Source organism: Pelecanus crispus, chromosome 3 (genome assembly GCF_030463565.1).
Source record: "Pelecanus crispus isolate bPelCri1 chromosome 3, bPelCri1.pri, whole genome shotgun sequence".
NCBI lineage: Eukaryota > Metazoa > Chordata > Aves > Pelecaniformes > Pelecanidae > Pelecanus > Pelecanus crispus.
The window spans coordinates 68,319,131-68,343,629 of NC_134645.1; the positions used below are offsets into that span (position 1 = coordinate 68,319,131).

Sequence of the window (24,499 nt, forward strand, 5' to 3'; positions counted from 1 at the left end):
AATATAACAGAACAGGTATGAAGAGAAATATTTTCCAAACTTTTATTTGTGCACATTCATAAGGTGAAAAAGATAACTTTTACAGCTTCTTTGGTGCCCAATATTCAGCATACAAAAATGTAAAAGACTATTCACAAATAAAACACAAGCTCAAACTAAAAAAAAAAAAAGTTTTAAAGGTAGTGCACATCGTGACAGCTTTGCTTATGAATACACAGAAATTACTGCAAAAATAAATAGAATGTCTTTTTAAAAGCAGCAATTTCATATCTTGTAAACTTCTGTTTTTACAATACAGCACTGTTAAGAGTAAAATCCAAAAGAACTGGAGTTTATACTGTGGCCATGAGCAAGTAAAAGAGTCTGTATTCCTCTGCTATGGTTGGTCCAGTTTTCCTTTTTGCTTTTAGTCCAATGTGCAGCAGTCTTTAAAGGTGCTTGGTTAGGGAACCTAACCATCAAGTGGTGAATTATAAAATTTATTTCCTGCTTTCGAACACGAATGGGTAAATCTGTTCCACAGCACTGGCAACAGCCTTTACGTTTGGCCCTGAGACATATTAAGAGAAAAAAAAAAAAAAGCAGTAGGAAGAGAAAAGTCAGGGAATCAGAAATTAAAACAATAGTATCTTTAAAATAACCTTAGTATTTGCAGCTACCACAACTTTGTATTGCAGACAAAAATAATTTCTCCCCCATTACTCCCAACTTAAGAAGGTCTTCCTCTTATCACTTTTACTTACAAGACAAGACTCTCGCGTGAAATCTGCAAGATGTTCTACACTGCTCAATGGCTAGACTAACCTAGTTGTTTCATAACAACTTGGGTGCTTTTTGATTTACTGGCTTAAACAGTCAGCCCAGAGAAGGCAGCAGAGGCTGAGTGGCAGAGGTAAAAGAAATACTTTTACTTATGCTAATCTTCTAGGAATTTCTATTACTCAAAGCCTAGCCACTTTTATCTCTTTTTTTAAAAACCTACCAACAAAAACTACTGCTAAATAATGCTGGATTTAACGCAAGTATGTTTCAAGCAAGATTATTTATGTTTGAAAATTATTACTTTCTAGTCTGGATTTTGCAAATAGCTCCACCGTTGATCTCAGGACAAAACCTGCAAGCCAGGGAACGGTTATTTTCTCAGGATGAAGCATCTGAAGGTTATCTAACATGATCTATGAGCATTTAGAGAAAGAAAAGGAAGAATGAACTAGTAATGCTTTCTAATGGTACTAGACCATTTTATGCAATGAACAATTAAGACTGCAGATAAGTGAGCAGTAACATGCCAGAAGAAATTAATCCTGGATAGAACTTTGGTGATGCAGATAAATGAAAATAGCAATTTCTCACGTGCTTTGATGCCTGTGAACTCAGGGTTTTTTTACATCACTTTAGACTTCAAAAGTTTCTTCCAAGTATAGAGAACTGTTCAAAATGGTTCCCCAAAACCACAAATAAGTTATAAATTACTTAAGTAATTCTGGAAATATTGTTTTAATTTATGTGCTCAGTCAGAAAGAAAATGGAATGGAATAGGATCCTTCCTGTATTTTCAAACTTGTCAAGTTGAGTTAAGCACTCACCTAAAACAAGCCTGGTGAAAGACACCTGCCTTCTGGGCAGATACTGCACCTTCCTTAAATTTGTCTGCCATTATAGAAATGCAAGTTCTAGAGAAAGCCTTCAGAAAGCAAGAGTGTGAGTAGGCAAATAATTCTTGTAAGAAATGCTACTCCCTGTAGGGTTGAAGAGATGTAAAAACTGGATTGTCATTGCAGGGAGTATAAGAGAAGAAAAGAACCCCAAAACAAAACAAACCCCAAACCCAACCCCCTCATCGCTCATTTTGGAGGAAGAAAAATTACTACTTCTTCCTATTACATATCAGTTCTTTTGATTTTCTTATCTCAATGTAACTCTAAACCTTTTTATACTGTCCCACTAAAAACAACCCCACCTTCCTGTTTTTTTATAACATTTCTAATTATGTATCTCAAATAAAATTGAGTTAGTGGCATGACAAGTGCTAGTACTACAGAAACATGAATGGTCAAAAGGAACCTCATCTGAATGCACTTGAGAGGGAACAGAGTAAGGTTGAAAAGTAATTTAAACCATTTTTAGAACAAGAAGTGCAAGACTGTGAACATCTTTTTTTCCCCTAGAAGAAAGGCCTAGGCAAAACAGAAGTCTTCAAAACCAACAGAGGTCGGACATATTTCAAACTCACTGTAACAAGTGAACCAGAAGTAAGTAAGATTTTTATGTTTACCATATTTGCCTTCATATTTGGAAGGACAGTTCTGGAAATATGAAAGTGATTTTGTCCCATATATGGAGTAATAATAATCTTACAGAAAGGCTAAATCTCATTAGGAGGCTGACAAGACACGGTGACAGCCTTTTATTACTGCAGTGATACTCAAGCTTCTTAATTTAAATTTAGTTTCTAGTTTTGGCTAGACCAGTTGCTCTGTTCAAAACATATACTGCAATCTTGAAATATTTTTTAGCCCTGTATTTTCAGATTACCAATCTGATGGAGTTTGTCTTCTCTAAAAAACACTTCTCCCCGTCTCTTGTGAGAAACGTTCCCCGTAATTCCTTAACAAATACCTAGGCTTTAAGATGTGAAAATATAAATCCCTACCCAACTTCTGATACCAGCAGCTCTAACAACCGCAAGACAGAATTCCCACTAAAGCGATATAAAGCAATGTTTTTTTGGTTCTGTAGCATTTTAACGGGTATTCTCTAAAAAAACTGACTTCTCGTATCTGGAAATCTGTGGTGGACACATCACAAGCAAACATAACAAAGAATGGAAAACTAAAATTAGGAAGAGAGGAAAAAACATGGCATGGCATCTCCAAGACCCAGGACAATCACGTGTCTGATCACATGGGAAAAATCATTGATGCCTGTGATTCAGGTGGTGGTCCTCTCAGCTGAGCTTTAATGGAAGAGAGTACAAGTCCGAAGAACTGCAAATATTGGTCAACTTCATTTATGACAAAATGCTATGCTATCCTATATGTTTCCGTAAATCTCCAGTTTGGAAGCATGTATTTATGAAAGTGATGTTAATGCTACATGCAGTGTAGTTTACAGTACTATGAAGATGAAAAAAAGGAAGAAAATTCAAATATTTACATAAACAAGAAATACCTGCATTCTCAAGTCTTATCTCACTTTTTTTTTTGTAAAAAACAGACGACGTACATTCAATCAAAGTAATTTTTGAGCCTACCAATAAAAACATTTCTCTACAACTCTTCTGGCACTTTCACTCAAAATGAAACTAGGTGCTAGCACTGCGAAACAAAATCCCTTCAATGTATCTTTTGACTGTTTTAAACATCTTCCTTTCCTAAACCTACTGGTCCTAAAGTTAAATATTCCCAAGAAGTTAAATATTTATTTTTGACATCAAAATACCTGTAACTGTGATACTGCCTGTGGAAAAAATCTGTAAGGTAGCTCTGAGAGTTTTTATTCTGTAACACACGGCAGGATGAAGTTCTGGTTCATAACTAGAAAACAAAATAAAAGGTAAAAATGATAGATCTAGAACTGAAAAAGAAAAGCTTAAGAAATATACCAAGAATGTAATTCTTTAAAATCCTACCGTACCTCGCATGAGGTCTGTTATTCTTCGTGAATTCTGGCAATCTGATCTCAAAGGGCATGTTGCACACTGCTAAAACATTCACAACTTTAAAATCTGTGAAAATTACCTTTTCAAAAGAGAGGAAAAAAAGACATTAGAAATTCAGTTTACAGTGAGGCAGATGTATGGGTTGCAAAACAAGTTAAAGAATACTAATTAGAGTATTTAGATGAGATTTCAAAACTAAAACCTTGTGATCGATACATTTCTAATAGGAATCTAAACAATACTTTATGGACTCAGATTGTTTACTTTATCCTTCTATGGTACAGTAACTGTTAAACTAGATACTTCACAGTTGTATTATATGGTTATAGTAGTTTAAGAATGAGACACAGAAATAACTCACATTGCTGTACTAAACACCTCCAAACTGAAAAGAAACTAAATTAAATAGCTCATGAAACATCAAAATAAGCAGAGAAAAAGCTTAAGTTTCATTGTTACAAGAATCTTATGCAATTGAAAACTTCCTTAATGCCTTGTTGATATACACCATTTTTATTAAAGCTAAGAATAAGAAAAAAGGTGAAAATTGTTTTGTTTCAAATCTCCAGTGGCCACTACGGCAAGCTGTTTTTCTACTCCGTTACTTTCTGAAACCCAGCTCAAACTACTGGCTTTCAGTTATTAGATGACAATAAAATAGCCAACAGACAACTCCTAAACTAAACAAATGCACTGCTGAGAAGTCAGTGTTGGCAATATCACTGAATAAACTTTTGTTCTTTTTCTGAGATTGCCTAAACTTAATGTGACCATTCCCCAGTCAAAACTTTTTAGAAGTATACTACCAGTAAGAGAAACTTATCCTTATAAAAGGTCAACTATCAATTTAATCTTCAAAATATATTCTACTTAAACTGCTCGCTTTATTATAAACTTGGTGCATCCACCCTGGAAGCACTGTTTACCTCACTGATTTAATGCTCCGTTCCAACTTTAAGAGGCTGGGTCTAATATATGCATTCATAACAGTAAAAGTGTCTAACTTCTGCTTGGGTCTGATGCAGCATTACCAGGACAGCCTGCCACCACTGCCTTTATGTACTACAATCAAAGGGAGCCTCTCCCTGCCAAAGGACAGCCACTGTGTCTATTTAATTGCCTGTCTGTAAACTGAAACTGTGGGTAAACAGCGCAACGGACTACCAGGAAGTTTTGGAGTACTAAACCATGTCATTTTAAGTAATTCACACTGCTGTTTTTCAACCTTTACTATGACATGCAAGTGGTGTTTTTGACTGGCAATGTTAATCCAAACCCAGAAAAAAAGAGGTGTTTCATGTCCTAAGGATTTTATTTGGCTTATTTCCTGCTATGCAGCCTGGCAGCACAGAATCACCTTTTCCTCCCACTTAAAGAGGCTCAAACTTGCCCTTAACAAGATGGACACGTATCTGCTATTCCATCAGAAACGAGGGAAAATTATGTTCAAATGACAGTTAGGTTTATACTCTTCAGCACTTCTTCTGAATAAATCTTTCAAGATGTTGTAAATTCTATCCAAGAAACGTCTGTGGGTGGTTCATTTATTAAACAAATTTTGTTGTTCATTAGCCAGTGAAGAAGCACTACTCTGAGCTGCCAAACAAAACTCAAATCCACAAAATAAAACAGTTTCTCTTTAACCAGCATCTGGAAAATGTATGCCGACACAAAAGGGGCATCTGAGTGAAAATATTGTTTACTGCTAAATTGTTATGCTCCCTCATTTTTGTTTTTTAGTAAAGCAATGTTGGCAGTCCATTTTTTAAGTCATACAAGTGCTTTTTCATTAAATTACCTGAAAACCTAGTTTCTGTAGACTACGAGCTAATCGTCTGGCACCAAATTTAGCTTCTTCTTCACTATAAAGAAGGAAGAAAAGAATCTAGCATTAACAGAAATAGAGTGTATATTTGCATGCACACATACCACAATAGCTACTCAGACTACAAAAGGAACAGTTAAATCATGTAATGCATGAACCACGATCACATGGACAGCCTTCATTTTATCGTGCTGTATACATTTACATTTTAACTATCTAGATATTCAAATGGAGTTCTTTATGCCCTGTTTGAAGAATACCTTGGCACTCGGCTCCAGCTGATGTTGGAGACATATTTTGATCATACACGACACTAAATACTCTTTAGAGACAAGTATGATCACGGGTAGTCTGGAGTTAACATCCTGAACAATCATCTTCCATTTTGAGACAGAGATCATATACAGAAAGTATGCAAATTTACTATTGTACCTTAACCTTACTCCACAATGCAGACATATCTTAAAGGAATTCAGCTGTTAAGAGTTTAGCGAGTCTCAGATGTATCTGAACTGAGAGTTTGCTTTTGCTTCTTTCCAGTCCCTCACCACTGTATAACTTGATTAAATTCAGGTGGGTTTTTGTGAAATAGTAAGAAATATCCCTCAAAAAAGATCATCCCTTCCCAAGGTTCAAGTTCTGGCTAAAAACATAGACTCCTTAAAGAGTTCTCAAAAGAAATATCTAGGATTTTCTTCATCAAGTAGTTTTCCCTGATGCTCTCACAGAAGGCTGAACTGAGGTTGCCTAAGATTTCAACTCAGTCTCAGGCAGACACTTCACATAGAAAACTTCCTCCCAAACACATAGCTTGGCAAGGATCTACGTGTGATACAGTGCGAGTGAATCCTAACAGTGGCAGACTAATGGTCTCTTGCCATCTTCTTCATTTACAACATTATATTTTACAATACACAAGAATTTACAGCTAGAGAAAGAATCTTTGTGATCTCACCTTGTGGCTCCTGTGCAAATAACTTTTCCTGAGGACCAAATTGTGGCCGTAATCCTAGGCTTCCTAAGCTTCATTAATACTTTCTAAAAAGAAAAATAAAAGTGGAAGAATTGGGAATTAGTGGTAGTTCAATTTCATACTAAAAAAACCCACCAAAAATCAACCAACCAACCAACCCCAACTGTTACACTAATAATCCTTTATTTCTGATAGCCTTGAAGTGTTCCTTCATCTCTTTCAGTAATTAAAAAAATATCAGCTCCCGAGGAGAGCAAAATAAGCACGGAATATCTCAGCCAGTGATTCAGTGTTCACAAAACAGATTAAATGAAGGTATTATCCTCTGAATAAAAAGCTGAAAGCCATGAGTATTGTGCTAGTTTTTTTCTTATTACAGTGACTCCCACATTGCCGACTCCTTATCGGGATATATTTTCTTGACGAAACCATCAACGTTATTACCCTGAGGTGTAAGAGGTCTCATCACACACCTTATACCCAATATTCACATCACTAGCTACAGTCTTCTGAGACAATATTTAGCCCTGCCCCTTACTGTACATTTAGTGTATGACAGACTAAATGCCTATCAAGACAGAAATACAGAAACAAAACTATGTTCTTCTCTATCCACCATACACAGATATCAGACACAAGAATGTTTAGCTTAAGGAACATTCATAAAAACAGATTACTTGAGGTATGTTGAATGTCTTACCCCAACATCACGCTTGTATATCACATTTGCTCCCTCTAATGCGATCTTCCTCAAGTTTAAATGACATCTTGTTCTAAAAACACACACTACATTTGTGATTAAAATGTCCAATGCAACATCACTGTCTGCATCCATTGGGGTGATTTACAGCTCAGTTTTCCCACCAGCTCACCATGAAGATCACATCCTGAGAAAGGAAAATGATGAAATTTAACATACCCAGTAGAAAATTGCCTATTAATGCCATTGTATACATCTGTCCCTTAAATGAGAGAAGAAGCAGAGGTGACTACACTCTGACTCATTTAAGTTAACTGTGTGTGGGGAGGGGGGAGGGGGTGTCTGCATGCTGTATGCTAGAAAGGAGGTTATGCATTTGAAGACATGTTGCCAGACTTAACAGAAATAAAATGTGTATACATATATACATATATTAAAAAAATATATTTAAAACTGTCAGTTACAACTCTTACCAACTATGTTAGAACACAGTAAAGATTACTGAAACTTTTTCCATAGCTCCAGTGGATAATCTTTCCTCAGCTCATTCAAGGATGTCATTAGACACCTCCGGAAAATGCACTTCTCTGACTGCTGAAGTTGATAATTCTGAACAGCCTGACGTTTGTGCTGGAATGGATGAGCCTGCTGAATAACTTTGAACTAACACGGGTTACACAAACTGCAGCCCATAGACAGCCTGCTACCACAGGTTTCCCATCTTCATCCAGCAGTCTTGGCCTATCTCTCCCAATATAATAGCATAATGTGAACAATACAAAATGTCCTGGTGGCAACAACAGCCTGGGCTGAGCCGCAGTGGCCTCTCATCCCCTTCCGCACTGCCCACAGGAACTGCACAGAATGAATGTATTCTACATGGCGAGTAAAAGCGAGTGTTTCTGAGGAAAAGCACGAGTAACTGTGAAGGCACAGAATGGTTGCTCAGTGCGTGCACAGCAAACCTAAGGCAGCCAGGAAGCATCCAGCCTGCCCATGCACACCGAAGGTGACACTCCTAACACACGTCTCAACTGGGGGCGGAGCACCATAAGACAGGGAGTTGGGCTACCGCTCAGCCCAGCCCGAGACCGCCCAACATCCATTCTCTAAGCATACCAAAGCAAGAGAGCGGATATCTCAAATAGATCTCAGGTGAAGTATTTGGGGAAAGGAGAGGGGAAAAGAGCAAGAACATTGGTATACAGTGAAAAGGACTTATATCAAAATACTGTAGTTCATTAAGGAATTTTTCATTGTAGAAGAATGTGAAAATCTTAGTTTTATTCCAGGAGAAGTAGCTTAAGCAGAGCACAGCCTAAGAGATAAGAGGCAATATTATCTTCATCTATTCATCTAAAATTTTAGTAGTATTTAATCCAAAATGAACACAACAGAAAGCAAAGAGCAAAATAAAAGAAAAATAGTCAGATATATGAAATACTCTACATGGTCACTGCCATGGAAGAAGCAGGCGACCGTGCCTCAAGAACAACATCTATAACAGACTGTAATGCATTTCTATCACTGTAAATGTTTGGCCTTACGTTCTATATCAGAAATTTTCAAGATACAAAATTAACATTATTATCATCAGTATTTTCATCTGACTATGACTTCCTAAACATCACGCCATAGTCTCTACTCAAGAACTCACTCAAGGTACATCTTTGACTACAACTCACTGACAATATAGAAGTAATAAGCTACAAAGCAGAGGTGCATAATGTATTGGGTCAACTGCTGTGGTGGTTGCTGCTTCTACCATGCAACTTGTTCCCAGCTGAAAGAAATATTCTGTAATTGCTGGCTTGTCCAATATAAGAAAAGGCAAGATGGGTGATAACAGAAAGGAGATGAAGAAACAGCAAGAGAAAACCAGAAAAACCAAAGGCTATGTGTGTGGGGGAAAGCAGGCAAAGAAGAAGAGAACAAACAGTAACTAATTAGTATTCCCAGATCCTTTTTTTTTTTTTTTTTTTTAAACCAAAAATTATATGAATCCTCAAAGTTAGAAATGACTTATCCCATCTGGTTTTGATGGACTACTACAGATTGGGTTAGCAATTTATGGCACCGGATCCAAAGATAGCACATGTGCAGATTTTGAACGGCATGCAGGCAGGGCCAGCACAGAGCAAGGAGCTGGAACCCGTGGCATCTTCAGAGAGGCATTTGTTTTCCACCCTGGCTCCAACTCCTGGCTCTTGGTGAGTCTACTTACTGGAAGCCAGGAATGACTGCCGTATAAGAAAACAAGATACCTCCAATCAGCGTGTCTCCCAATTATCAGCAAGTTTCTACTGGCATCCTCAATCTCTACATTCTGAAAGAATAACACCGTTATGCATAACACCCTTGAAAGGTTGCTAACCTCTCAGCAAACCATAATACTGTACAATAATGTCCCCATAAAACTCTGATGGCTTGTCTTAAACAGATCTGGGGAGAAGAGAGACACATGCTCATTCAGGACAAAGGAAGAAGTGTTTGAAAGAGGGGAAAATTACAATTTGAAAGGAAAAGATCTATCATTGAAGTGGGATCTACAGGAAAAAAGAACATTAATATGCCGTGGAGCTGTCAGTAAGGATGTTTTCAGCAGTTATGGTGTATCCTGGTTAGAAGCATAATCTACTTGCATAGATTTTAATGGGAGAAAAAATAACAACATTACAGTAATGTGCCCCCACTTTCAGTAGCCATGTCCTGAAAGTTCAAGAAAACAGATATTTAGGGAGGAGCTTTTTAATTTGAAATTTAATTTGAGCTGCAGCTAATATTCTAGACTATGTTTTCTGACATTCAGTTAAAAAGGGACATAATTTGTTATAAAAGCAGTATCTGAATCCAGTGTAAAAATACTGAAAACTGCCTTTATTCTATTGTTAAATTTTTCACTCAAATATTGAGCATTTCAAATATTAATTACCAAGTTTTTTTCTCAATTTGTATTGAGAAAACTCTTTTATTCACTGCTGCTAAATACTGCCCCTGTTCTTTGAGACCCTGAATCTAAGTGTCAACAATTTTGAATACACCCATTCCCATTTAATGTACAAATACAATGTTAACCTCTTCTAAGGCATGGTTTAGAAATACTGGGTAAGCCAAAAAGTTTCTAGACTTGGATACTTCTGTGCAAGCAGTGAGCGAGCATAACCTATTACAACCTCTGCCTTAAGCGTTCCCCTTAATGTCTCACACTGTACTGACAACAAATAAAAAAATCTAGAGAAAAGATGTCTTGCTACCTTTCTTTGGGATGTCTCAAAGAAATCTGAATTCATAGGAACCATGTGAACAGAAGCAAGCTAAATGTTCTAAAAAAATAATACATGCGCTACATAGAAAAAAGAAATCTGAAGAACATGTTTATAAAAAAGGTGTAACAATGTTCTTTTTAAAAAATAATAATAAAAAAGACAGATTATGTTCTTATTATACATATCTCCAGTAGCATGACTAGTTGGAACACGGGAGTCCTAAACAACATCCTCTTTCCCAGTTTTCTCGTCTTGTGCGCTATTGACACACGCTACTGTATCCCTGCTGCGTAGCCCTGACCCATTATGTTATTTCCCAAAACCTGAATTTCTGCATTTCTGTCTCCTATCTGCAAAACGGGGAGAATAATGCTCCCATGCTTCTACAACGACATTTTGAGATCAAGCAACAGCCTTACATATAAGCCTGTTACTATTCCATATTTATGCAGTTATGCTTGCAGAACAGAGGGACTGAGTAGAAACCAAACACCTAGCTCTTTCCAGTTCTGGATCTGCAAATGCCTAAGTCGATTTTATTGAGCTCAGCTTAGGTGGTGTTGATCAGTTTTGCCCAAAGGTTCTCTCATTTGAACCTTAGAATTTTGGCAGCTTAAATCTCATTTCTAAAATTATGTTTTGCCAGTTAATGCTAATTGAATAATAGGCTAAAATTGAAAATAAATCATTTACTTGTCTATATGTGCAGCATTTCTTTTAAATTGTGTACTTCATTCAGCTTTCTCCAGTGTGAGAAACTAGCCAACTTTGATTTCATGTTCTCTTGCACCAGCGTAACACAATCTACCCCGACAGACAAAAAAAGCTTAAATATGTCTCTGTACAAATTTGCATTATTCTATTTTATCAAGGAAATTTTTAAAGTTTGTTCTTTCTTTTCAATGTAGATTTCAGGGATAGCTCTGAAATATTACCCTAAGAAGAAAAAAAAGAGGAAGGGGAAAAAAAAAAGGTAAACAGGTAAAGCATGATAATGAACATAAAAATAAAAACAAAAACAAAAGCTAACTCAAGGACATTTGACACTGTAAAGTTTCTACACTGAAACTACAGAAACTTCCCAGAATAAGAAATACTTTGGAGGAAGGAATGAGCACCCAAGTTCTTAAACAAAGCATTACCCATACATCCCCAGTTAGGACCACGGCCATACTATTTTAGGTACTATATAAACACACATGAAAACAAACACCCCGCACTGAAATCTTAACAAGCTAAAAAAAGCCAGCGCGCTCTGTCTTCAAAAAGTTCCAAACCAAACCAACAACACCACCATCATCAAAGAGAGAGGAAAGGCACTTGGGATGGGGTATATAAACAAAGTATTATTTTAAGCTTATGGCTACCTTCGATTCAAGAAACTCAGGGCTATCAAAGTAGATGGGGGGTATCTAACAACGGTTATGTTACTGTCAGAACAGTTTAACAAACACCTTTTTCACCAGCAGCACAAGTATAAGCAACTTCTACTGGTTATTTTTAACCTTGCTCTAAAGCAGTTCACCAACTGACTGACCCCCCAACAGCCCAGCTGAAGGGATAGCTGTCACTACCGCGCCAGCAGGCATTCATCAACCTATGGCTTGAAAACCATTTTTGAAGACGTTAACATGAACTTCCACGCTGTTTCCATATGAGAACAGAGAATGTACAAAATAAAGCCCATCAGGAACAGGGAGAGAGTCGATCACATCCTCCCACTGAAGGTGCATTTTTTAAAATTTGTGTTCAGCCCGTCAGGAAAGAGGTCCATATGAAAGGCTAGAGGTAAACAGACCTCTGAAATCTGCTTGAATTCTTAGATACAATACAGTCCCGGTGGTAGGTGGATGACTCCCCAGAAGTGAGAGCAAGATAGCTACTACTGTCTGTACAGAAAATCTTCTGATCCAAACAACTTCCTTAGTTGTTTTCTTCGTCTTGGTCACAGAGACAGCAAAGTGTACTTTTATTTTCTGTTGTCTCCAGGGGCAAGTTAAATTGTCCCTAAAGCGAAAGGCCATCCTGAAGCTAGTATTTCACCTTTCGAGATTTGCAGAGTCATGACTATTTCCTACAACACTGAAACAAATATATCATAGAGAAGGAGAAAATTTACAAATATGCATAAAGCCAGTGTTAAAGTATGGATTTGTCTAATCAGACTAATGAACAGAATGATGATACCAGCTATACCATAAGCAAGTAGGACACAAATGCCCAATCCTGCTGTCAAATCTCTTGGATAAGCCTACTGTATCCCCATGGACCTGGGGTCTTTCAACACAAATCCAGTTGCAGGAATAAAGCCAACCACCTTATAGAACAGGACCAGGAAGTGTATTCTTCAATTAATTCATAACAGGCCATTTTCCTCAAATCTTTCTCATCAAAAAGATTCGTTCACATTCAAAGCGAGAATCACTTGCATCCAATTTTGTGCCATTTTTCCCTTATAAGATCCAGAAACAGTCGAATCCCAGGCATTAAGAACAATCCTTTAGGTCTTTATGATATGTGGAAAATTGTCACAAGTATCATAAAAATTCGAACACGTTAGGAGGCCATTCCAACTTGATAAAACATTGCAATAAAAATAAAAATATGTTTTGCTGTTACCAAATATTTTAACATAACAGGTAAGCCTCTCATCCCCCCTCCCAGACAAACGTTTACCATCTGCGCATCTCCACCGAGGAAACAGAAGTACTCTTCCTATTCACACAGCTGGGAATCTCACTCAAAGCCCTACCCCTACCAGTGCTACAACACTCAGGTTAACAAATATTTCCCCCCCCCCCTCCCTTCAACCCCAGCCGAAAACTTCTCCGGCCAGCACAGGAGAAACAAAGCGCTGGCACAAAGCGGCCTAGCCACGCCGGCCTCCGCCTGCGCTACGTTAGCCGGCGCGGCGCCGGCCGCCGCTGCAGGGGCCGCGGCTGTGACACAGCCCCCGGGGCCGGGCACGCTATGTCGGGGACTCGGGCGCGGAGCAGCCGGTGCCCCTTGGGGACGCCTGGCCGGGTTTCCAGGAAACAGAGGCCGTTTCCCCGGGAGGATGCTCTGCCCCCTTTCCCTTCCCTTCCCTTCCCTTCCCCTCCCGGACACGGCGGCCCCAGCCGCTCACCGCCCGCCCGCCCCAGGGGGGAACGGCACCGCGGCGGGAGGAGCCGGCAGGGCCGCGGCGAGGAGCGGGGGGAGGCCCCGCGCCGCCTCCCTCACCTCAGCCGGGAAGGGACGGCGGGAGCCGGCGGGGGGGGGAGCAACGGCCGCCCCGGCGCCGGCGGGCGGCGGGGCCGCGTCCCCCCGGGCCGGGGCTGCAGGTCCCGCCGGGCCGGGCCCGCCGAGGCGGCGGCGAGGAGGAGAAGGAGGAAGAGCGCGGCCCGTCGGCGGGCGGCAGCCGTTACCGTGCGGGCGGGCGAGCGGTTGGCGGTCGGGGCGGGGCGGAGCGGGGTGCCGGTTGCTAGGCGCCCCGCCGCTGGCGCCCGGCGGCGGTGCGGGTCCTGGGCCGACTCCCCGCGACAATAAACATCCCCCAGCGCCGCGGGCATAGACGCGGCGCCGGCTAGAGCGGCAGCCGGAAGTCACGGCGGCGGGAGGGGAGGAAGGGGGGGGCCGCGCTAGCAGCGCACTTCCGCTTTCGTCTGCCGCCCCCTGAGGCGCGGCGGGCGGCGGCAGCGCCCGGGGCGGGGAAGGCGGGCGGGCGGCTCCCGGCCGCCGGCTCCGGGCCGCCCCGCCGTGGCCCAGCCGGGCAGTTACCGCCCCAGCCCTCGCTCCCCGGCGCTGGCGGCCGCCTCCGGCGGTGTTGGCGCTGGCTCAGCGCCCCAGGCCGGGCGCGGCGAGGCTTTATCTTGGTGAAACGCCCCTGAGCAGCCGCCTTGCTTCAGCGCTCCCTGGGGAGCTGCCGAGGCCGCGCAGCAGGCGGAGAATTTCTCTGGTGACTTTTTTTTTTTTTTTTTTTTCCGGCTGTGCAGCGGCCAGGGCTGGCCGTGGGCCAGCCTGGAAGCCCCTGCCTGCACGCCTGGTGCCGGTGGGCCCGTGGTAACACGGCTTTTGGCCAACTGGTACAGGCTTGATCCCGACCATGTTGTCTGAGGTAGCACCTTTGCCAGCAAGGCAGCAGGAGGTCTGAACCAGTTTGCAGATCGGGTGGTGTGAACGCTCTTGGCACGTACCTGGCGCTTCCGTGAGGCTCCTCGCCCTCAGACCTCTTTAGCTTGCTACCTGCGCCTTGGTGGCTGGCTTGGCTGCTCCACGCACCCTCTCTGAACCGGGCGGTCAGCAGCGCTCTTGGGTGCAATCCAGCAATCGTTAGCTAGGGCTCAAAGCAACAACATGCTGCCACTGTTGCTGCTGTGTGCATGCATGTTGCGCTGCAGCAGGCTTCTGGTCACTGCCTCTTGTTGTACAAATGCTTTCAAGACTTTTTTTTTTTAAATTTAAAGCAACGGTGGTTGGTACTGAAGGGAGTGTCCACAGCAGTAAACGGTGCTACCTTGGTGTGTGAGCAGACTACTGACCCCAAGTGAAACAAAGATATGAGCAGGTGACTGAGAAGCCTCAAATATTCCCAAGTCCCCTGAGGACTGTGTGGCCCTCAGCATTTTTTCATAGTTTTAATGTTAAAATGGCTAAGACTGCTGCTTTGCACTTTCCCAATACACAGCTTGTTTCATTTTTGCAAAGTGGGCACGTGGTGCACGCTTTGAGGAGAGACGGAAGGGGACACGAGGACACAGTGGGGGTGGCTGGGATGGTACCGGTTCTCTCTGTCCAGGACAGTCCTCCAAATTTGGCACTGTCCCACCTATGCTGTCTGTAGGGAGTTGAGCCTGTGATGAACTGCCTTTCAGCTATACTTACATTTTCTCTTGGAAGAGCTGTTTCTTTTGCTTCACTTGGGAACCCAGAAACAAATGAGTTTGGCTGCAGTGTGGCCAATTAAGGACCCAGCACCCAGATTGAAGAATGAAATAAAGTTGTCAGGTTGACTTTAGGTTTATAAAGACACATCAGTCTTCATATGAAAAGTATATATATACATATTTATATGTATGTAGTGCAAAGTATTTACTGGATTGACAATTTTTTGAAATTGAGGTTCTGTAATTATGTACTTTCTGCATCTGAAGTGATAGGAGAATAGCTTTAATTAGGATAGAGGGAACAGTATGAAATTTAAATTTTGAAGTCTTTAGAGTTGGGATGTTTTCCTCTGCTAGATTCACTTTAATCCTTGAAATGCATTACGAGGTTCACTTGTCAAGAATAATTATTTCAGATTCTCACTTCAAATCAGCTGCGAGTACATTAGTGACAGCACTGCTTGCTAAAGCCGGTTTTGTTTCCCTGTTAGCAGGCTGGCTTCGCAGCAGTGCGCGGCAGCGCTGCCACCCTGCGACTTGTTACAGAAACGGATCCACCGCATCTAGGTGAAGATGGTCGAGCGAGGCGTGCTTTTGGAAACAGGGATTCTGAATTTAGAGCAACCGTTACCACAGTTCAGTAACTCTGCACGGGATCGCCAGCATTTTTATGGAGCGCCTTAAGGCTGTTTTAATTCTTTATGGGCTTCAGCCTAAAGGCTCTGAGTCATTACAATTAACGCTGCCAATGTGGGGTAGATTATTACGATGTCTTCTCCCTGACAGTTCTTTCAAGGTTCTATATAGCTGTATCACAACAGATGCTGATTTTTTTTTTTTTTCTGAATAGCTGATCACATACGCAAGTTATGAAGAAAAGCTTTATACCCCCTGATTTTGCTTGAATTCTGACTGAGCTGCTGTTTTTTTAGCATACTCATAAAGCTCTACATAAATTCGACACAAAATGTCTGCTAGCAAATACACATCCATTGTCTACCTCTGTATGCTTGCTCTTTTCAGGATATAACTTTTTCTAGCAGGTGTTCCACAGAAATGTGCAGTCATCACTGGACATTAAGAAAAAAATTTTTACTGCTGAAGAGATGAACGCTTACCATTTCAAAGTTTTGGCTGCTTTGTCAGCTTGAGCTTTTCCAATTTCAACTAGGACATGTTCTGAAGACTGCATCTTTAAATAATGTGTTTGGAAAAAGTGCAAATGTATGCAAGTAGTTATGATCACATTAACATGGAATGCAAATAAGGTGATTGCGCACCTACCTAATCTGACATCTAAGTTTATCAGTTGTGCCTGCAATTTTATTCTACACCTACATAGTTACAAACCTGGTTATCCTGTCCTTATGTTCTCCCCCTCCTGGTCTCCATCCCTCCATGCAACTCTGACTTGGCTCTGTGACTTTGTCTTATAGTACGACTGAGATGCTAAGGATTTCCCACCTGCAGGAACTGTGTCCTCATCTGCCTCTTGCTATTGCTTGTTGTAACGTACCAGATGCCATACTGACATCAAACAGGGAAGGCACAGAGGCCATTTCTGACACTGTCGCTTCCTTACTATGTGGTTTCATGTTCCCTTACTTTTGTTTCTCAATCCGTTGTTTGGGAAGTAAAGAGGAGATGGAGGTGTGGGGAGGCTGTGTCCCGTGCTTGGACATTCTGCAGCATGGAATCATGGGCTGCTTGGAACCACCAGTACTAGCGCAGTAGAGATAAGGATCACCAAAGTTTAGGACACTGCACATATTTTTGTTCTGTAATTACAGCAGTGAGAGTGAACAAAGATGCAATTTCATTACGTTGTTATTCAGCTGTAACTGCAGGTTTCGGTAAAAAAATCACTCATCAAACTGAAGCAAATGCTTGGTTATCTGGATTTTTCTATTTTTACAGGATTCATTTTCAATCAGGTAAGATCCAGTGCAAGGTAGACTGTGGGAAAGTGTAGGGGGGAGAGAAGAAAGATGGACAGCCCCTTGAGGCAGCCCATGGTGAAGGCTAGACGAAGAGTTTTACATAGCTGCGTCTTAAGTGCTATGGGCTCTCTGCAGAAGACTATTGAAGTATTTGTGTTTGAAGAGGAGGTACCTAGGAGCAACCCGTATCTCGCACATTCCATAGAAATGACATTCTGTGGAACGGTTGTCAGCTACACGCATGTGATACTGCAGGTTAATTACGAGACATCTTCCAAGCTGGCAGCCAGCAGGGAACGAGCTTAAACCTGTGGCAGGAGATCAGTCAGGGAGGGAATCATTTGCTCCAGGGCTTAGTTTATCAGGTGAAACTGTGAACTCGACTGTGCCTTCTCACACTTCTCTGATGATGTACAGTGCGGTAACTCATGCCAGCACTGTAAACTGTTACCCCTCTGCCGTAAGTGGCACTTAAACCAGCTCCACAATAGTCAAACTTTCTGTTTAATTTTATAATATATTATTTTATATATTTGTATTTATATAAAAAAATAAATATAGATATTATATAATATGTAAATATTTATGCCATATTTTCATACAGTGTATATAACATTGTGTGTGTATGTATATATTGTGTAATATATGTATAGCTAGATACACTACTGAATATAATATAAGCATATGAAGAAAATGGCAGTGAATATAAAAAAAATAAAAGACCAGGATGAGTTTTTTCTTTAATAAACTTTACAATAATTTAATACATATCTGTACTTTCAGCCTCTACAACTGAACGGTATTTACAGACTATGCATACCGACCTTTGTTGGCAGTAATAGAGAAACATGGTGAAAGTAGTAGAATCAGAAGACCGAGTGTGAGGCAAATCAGAGAGAAAAGTTTACGGGAAGATAGTAACATTGGCTCCTCAGCAGCCTCCCTGCTGCGCTACGTGTAGCTATAGCCAAGCAATCTGGGGGTGCTGGCCTTGGCTCACTCTGCCAGCTTGCTTCCTACCCCAGCGGAACGATGATAGGCATGCACTGACAGCACTTACTGACTGAAGCCTTCCTGTAGACTTAAGTAGGGGAATATCTCAGTTCCAGATCTTGGCGTGAGGTTAACATGATGCTGCTTGGCAATGGCAAGAAAGAGAGACCCTGAGGGCCTATGTCAAACTTTGGCGTCAGGGAACTCATGACTCGGGTAGAAAAGGTACTGCAGAGCTTAGTAGAGTTGGGCAACAAACGAACAGGGGTTTTCAATGTCATAATTTAGGATATAATATTTAAATCTCGTGTTATGTTTGTTCTTGAACTTGGCCTCTTGCTTCTAGTGACCTCTAGTCTTAATATATATTAGTTATGAGATACAAATAGTGAAGAGGCTCCCCGTGAAGAATTTTTGGCCCATAAAAGAACATAGCAGGTTGATCTAGAAAACAAGCGAGAAGAGCACGAGGCTGGGGTGAGACAAAGGCATCAAGCACCTTTATCGCTCTAGCTTCTAAGGCTGCAGTGGCACTGATAAATAAAACAGGGACAAGGCTTATTTTTAAGAGTGCTTAGTTGTTAGCAGGGTCTTTGGCATGCCTTTGGCCTGACTAACTTTCTCCCAGAAAGTGTCCAAGCATGATTTGGGAATAGCATGTGCCAGGAACTGTTCTTAGCCTTTGGTGAGAGTGGAATAAAACATGGGTACGTGTGGATGTGACGCCTAGAAATACAGCCTGAGAGAGAGGATCCTTCCCCACACCCTTCTCATTCCTATCTTCACACTAAATTCAAAGAGCAAAGATCCCTGGTGATTTCAGCATGCCTAGGAGAACAGCTCGTAAGCTTGTGCACCAGAAGAGCTGGCGCCCTAAGCTATAGCAATCTTACGTGTGTACCTTCAGCCAGTCAGCTCTCAGCTCCACGCCTCTTCATCTGTATAATGATAGCGACCTCCTAGAGAAAAACATTTGGTCATGAGGTGACGGCAAATGCTCCAAGGTAACTGCCGTCTTCTGTTTAATTTCTGCATTGACTCTGAGGTGCCAGCGGTATAAAAGCCCCTATGCAAGAACAAAACAACGTGTTATCGGTGAGGAAGAAATGCTCCCATTCTGGTCAGCTCGTCCATCAAAAAGCATCACAAGAAACAGGATGCTGAAGCAAGAGGCCACACTGACACTTGGATTGCTTGTCCCACACAATGGTCTTTGCCTCGTCCCTGACGGGGGAGGGAAGTGCCGCTGCAGCAGCCTGGGCAGCCCTCCAGTGGGACGGTTATCTGCGTGAGCCCATCCCTGGGAACGCTGGCCGCCTGTGCCCGCTCCTCCTCCCCTGCTGCTGCCGCGCAGGATTTCGCAGATGTTCCTCCCAGAGAGGGCAGCTGCAGCTCTCAACCTCCCGGTTTCCATCTCCCCGGTGGTCTCGCTCCACCCGGCTGTGATGGAGCTGCTGATTGTTTGTCCCTTCCCCAGCCCGTCCTTTCACAAGGACTGAGCGGTAGTAGTCAGAGGAAGAGGAATTATTTTGTGCCTTTTCCCCCTTTCCTCTTGTCTCCTGGCTGTGTAGCTGTACCCTTCCCTTTTTTTCCCTAGTGTTCCTGATCCCCGTTTCTTAAACAGCATGTAAACAGCTGAGAGAAAACTCGAGCGTGTAAATAATCCGTATTTATAGTCGGATATGGTCTCATAGTTTACACAGCAGCCTGAGATGTAAATAAGGGTTGGGGTTTTTCTCCTTGCTTAAGGAAAATGGCCTCTTAGAATTTAAGTGAAGAAGGGATTTGCATTGGTTTTTATTCTCCTGCTTTTGTTATGATCTTTTTTTTCCCTTGCAAGGAGGTTTGGATCTTTCCACTCCCCGTGCAGGGACGGTGTAGCTGTGTGCGCACATGCGCATTGGCTTGAAAATGCATTTCATCTGTTTACAAGTTTCAGTTTAAGGGCAAAACCCTAAGGCAAGAAAATGCGTCATCACAGGACTGTTGTGACCCTAGGGTATATCCACACCACATTTCGGAAATGCGATGACTACATGCCTAGGCCTACTGAAAGTTGCTTTTATACAGCTAGCTCAGATACACCAGTGTCTTAAGTGAACTGAAGCAAGATCAGTTACTTACAGAAGTTTGCTGGGTTTGGAGTCTGCCGGCAGCAGTCCTCACAAAGCCTTTTTCCCGTCACATTTTTTTTCCCCAACATGTTTTTTTCCCACCCCTCCCCAAGTGTAAGTTTTAAGTCAGACCTATGACATCTTCTCAGGGTTGCAGAAATTCACCAAGCCATAACGCACCAGTAGCTTTGCAGCATTAGAGACAAAAAAAGCCATTATTGCTGGTTGTGCCACTTCCCATCCATAAAGCGCGCTGGGCTGCAGAGCATGAAGCAGTCCATGGCTGAATAGCGAGCAAAAGGTTGTATTTACCCCGTGGGCCTACATTTGGCAGCACAGCCTTAATACGGGAACAGTCAGTGCTACATGGCTAGCAATGAATAGGGACAATTTGAATCGCTGCTTCTTGGGACAAATTCTGTTTGGAGGTATTTCTAGGTGCGTATATACATGGAAATTACAGAATACTCTGTTGTTTGCTGCCGCAAATTTCAATTTCATTGTGTGGTGGTACACCCCCCCCCCTATTTTTCTGTTCTGTTTTTTCTTTTCACTTCAGATGCTTTACAATCTCAGGGGTTCCAGGCCACAGCTTTTGTGTAGCGAGTTGGTCAGTTAAGCGCCCCTTATTTGTACCAGAAACTCCTACGTGGCTGAAGCAGAGAGCGGCCCTGTCCTTATCAAGATCCTCATATCATGGCTAATGAGGGGAACAAGAACAAACAGTTACCCCAGACAGCCTTGAAACAGAGTGGTATCATCGCTGCTGGAATTCCAACAACAAGCCGACCCGAATTGTGGCTCGGATGGAAATTTACTGGTGATTAAAGTCAATCATCTCACAATCCTATAAACGGCAGTCCTAAGTGAGGCCCTTGGAGCTCTCCCGGACTGCCGCGGGCCGCACCAGCATCTCCCTCTGATCAAAACATCTCCCAGAGTCAGCGAAAACTAGCAGATTCCGAAAGTCTGCTGCCACCAGAACTCCATTGCCGGAGATCGACAACGGAGCCTGGGCTGCTGAAATTCTTCACTCCTCGAGGCTCTGCTCTCGCCCGTTGAGAAATGCGAAGACATTAGACATGAGTATTTCACTAAACTCGAGGGGAATTTTTAACAGGTATACCATTTTCATATATGCATTCATATTTGTGAGTGTGCATGCGTGAATCAATTTAAGTAGTCTGTAGATGTATGATTTAATTTTAAAAGGAGTTTTATATTGCTGCATTATTCTTATAGCATTACTCTCCTAAACCGTTGACCAAGACTGAGAGTAAGAGTGGGCCCAGCCGCACCTCGGCTCCTCTCTGAGAAGGAGTTTAGAAAGCAAGGGGGTCCATTCTGAACCTCGCGACTCAATGGGAGGGTCCCCCTTATTCCCTATATACGCAATCCCTTTATGAATCATTCTAACTCAGTGTGATTTAATTTTCTTTTATGCGCTTCCATGTAGTAATAGAGTGAACCTTGCCATCTTTGAATCTGTAACTAAGTCACTGTTTTGATCAATTTTGTCTAATCACTTTATTAATCATTGATGATTGAGTGCTATTAAAAATATTATAATCAAATTCTGCGATTTGCTACAAGTAAATCCTAACTGTTACTAAATCAAACTGTGTAAAGTCACTCGTTCATAGTAAATTGACATAATCAGCAGGATTCACAGACTTGCATTCGTGACACATTGAAATCGAATTTCATTTTGATGTCATTGAAATTTCTTTTGAAATCCTGTCCCTTTTGGGAGACTATGAGCGATAATCTACATTCAGATATCCAGACAGAAATTAGAAATACCTTGCACTTTTATCACATTATACCCTTCACTTGTACACCAGATATATGTGAGTTTTATTCTCTTTTAGACAGCTTATTACCTGCAATTAGCTAGTGTCTTCTGCATTTTTTTTTTTACTACAAATAATAACAAATGGCAATGACAGTGGTGTCTTGGGAAAGATTACCTTTTGAAAAATATATGCGATTAATTTACAGGGAAGCATGTTTTTCCAGGCAGACACAACTATGGGGTTACCAATACAAATGCTTCAAACAAACCTGTGCTTGTGATTCTGTCATTATATCCGTGATTCAAACCAGCTTCCCTACAGAAGAAACCACACAGATTTTCTGTCTTTTAATTTCCAAGGTAAGCTGGGAATTTCGACCTTGGAGGCACTTCAAAAAATAAGCTATCTATCATATGTTGTCCTTGTGCACCTTGCAGCTTGGGGACATGACCATCACTGTGGCCTCGCTGCCCCAGTCAGTGCCCAGGACAGCAAGGCATTGTGCAGGTGTCTGCAAAGTGGCTTTCTTGCTATGTTGATGTTTCAGGCTGCCAGATTTCCATCCCAGCGAGAGGGTAAGATAAGCCTAAAATGTATTTTCTGTAAGAGATGGAAAAATGCTTTCTCTTAAAGACCTGACGGACGGTGAGAACTGCTGCTAAGCTGTACATGAGCACCAAACCTAGGAGCCCGAGCACTGAGTGCAGCTCTGCGAATAAAGGATTTTTCTAGTACCTAGCTGAACTGAAAAATGGTCGTGAATTAGTTGGGTGGAACTGGGTTTCCTTCAAAAAAAAAAAAAAAGAATAGTATTAAAATGAGATGGGACTAAACTATTTTTAGAGAGTTCTTATCTTAAAACACATAGGTCCATAAGCAGGTTTTCTATGAACTTGTATCCTGTGGTTCAGGCAGCGTTTGAAGCTTCATCTACAGCTGGCACTCTGCTCTGTATGCTCTGGTATCTGATAAGGGCTGAGTTCACATTGAAACCTTTCCTTTAGTTGCAGAATTTAAAGATTTTTTCTTTTCTCTACTCAGCTGCCTGTTCTCAAAAAAAAAAAAAAATTGTAGCAATTTAGTTATCTTTGAGACCTCTGTCAAATTCAGTTGAAATCAGGCAATGAGTTCAAACGTTATTAGGAGGGAATGTATACAGACACTCAAGCAGCTGCATCTACATCCATGTAGATACAGAAAGATAAATCAAGTGAGCTTTGTTTCCACATGGACGAGAGGTATAACTATATTTCTGTAAATATTAAAATGCATCACTTTGTACAGAAAAGCGAGAAAGCAAACAAAATATTTTCTTTAAAATCATTGACATCAATATTTAAACCGGTTCCCTTTTTTCCCTTAGCACATCCGCGAATTCCCTTCAAAATCATTAATTGCTTCAGTCAGACTAAACATACATTTTCTGTTTGCAAATATTTTTCTGTAAAATTGCACTCGGCAAAGGGGAAGAATGATTTCACTCATTGTTCTCCTGAGATACACGGTAGGACTCTTAATTCATCTAAGAAACTTGGGCTTTTGAAGCCAACCGCCAGTGCTGTCAGGGCTGTGCCCTTGCACAAGGAGTCAGTAGACCAAGGGTTCCCAGCCTCTGCAAAAGACGTTCGTTGTCTTCAAAATGGAGATAAAGCCACTAATGGTTTTACAGTCAGAGTAAAGCCGTTATTTACCTTTCTGTGTACTGCTGGTTGCTTTTGTTTGTTGCTTGTTGCTTTTTGCCTTTTTGTTTGTTGCTGAACTGTTGCTCAGAGGCAAGGACTGAGGAAGAGGATGCTTCAGGAATAGTTTAGTCCCCACGAGGCTTGCAATCCAGACTGCGAGATAAAGTGAATAGCAGCGGCATGAGAAGTAACGGTGTCTACAACCTCCTCTTACCGTTCCGCTTACATTGCAGCTTTTGGCACGTGGTTACGGCTGTGTTCCTCGCATTTCACGGGGGACTATTGCATTTCTCCCTTCTCTTTCCCCATGCTGTGTTCCAGGGGGCAAATGAAGAGTGAACGTGGCTAGCTCAAAAGAGTGGGAAGGATGCTGAGTGCAATGAGTAAGTATTGCAAAGCAGGGTGGCAAAGAAGCCTGTGTGAGAATATTCAGAATTTAACTCTTAACTTTACGCACAGCTCAGATGCCTATCAATTTCTGCTTTCTAGAAGGAAAACAGCACCTTTCTGAGAGTCTTGAGCAGCATTAGTTAGTATGGATTTAAGTCGAGATTTTGAGCGGTTAAATCCAACGGTTAATTTCAATCCAGTGGGTAAATTCAGTGGTTAAAACGGTATTTGCATGTTTGCTGTACGAGTCATTTGTACTTAGCTTAAGGTCGGAGGGCTCTGTTCTGTCTCCCT

The 24,499-nt window shown here is 41.7% G+C and overlaps 1 protein-coding gene across 4 annotated transcripts; it reads right to left on the bottom strand.

The window, feature by feature from the left end:
• Positions 1-28: 28 nt before the first annotated feature.
• TBPL1 (TATA-box binding protein like 1) lies at positions 29-13,871 on the bottom strand. Of its 4 annotated transcripts, none has more exons than XM_075706993.1 (7): positions 13,833-13,871; positions 7,160-7,346; positions 6,442-6,524; positions 5,460-5,523; positions 3,637-3,740; positions 3,442-3,536; positions 29-550 (listed from the first exon to the last, which is right to left on the bottom strand). In XM_075706993.1, the coding sequence occupies exons 2-7, from the start codon at positions 7,292-7,294 to the stop codon at positions 480-482; spliced, it is 552 nt and encodes a 183-aa protein (XP_075563108.1). In that variant the 5' UTR covers positions 7,295-7,346; positions 13,833-13,871; the 3' UTR covers positions 29-479. The 4 variants fall into 4 exon arrangements, with proteins under 4 accessions (XP_075563108.1, XP_075563110.1, XP_075563109.1 ...); XM_075706995.1 differs by lacking the exon at positions 13,833-13,871 and adding an exon at positions 13,648-13,670; XM_075706994.1 differs by lacking the exon at positions 13,833-13,871 and adding an exon at positions 13,102-13,180.
• Positions 13,872-24,499: the final 10,628 nt, after the last annotated feature.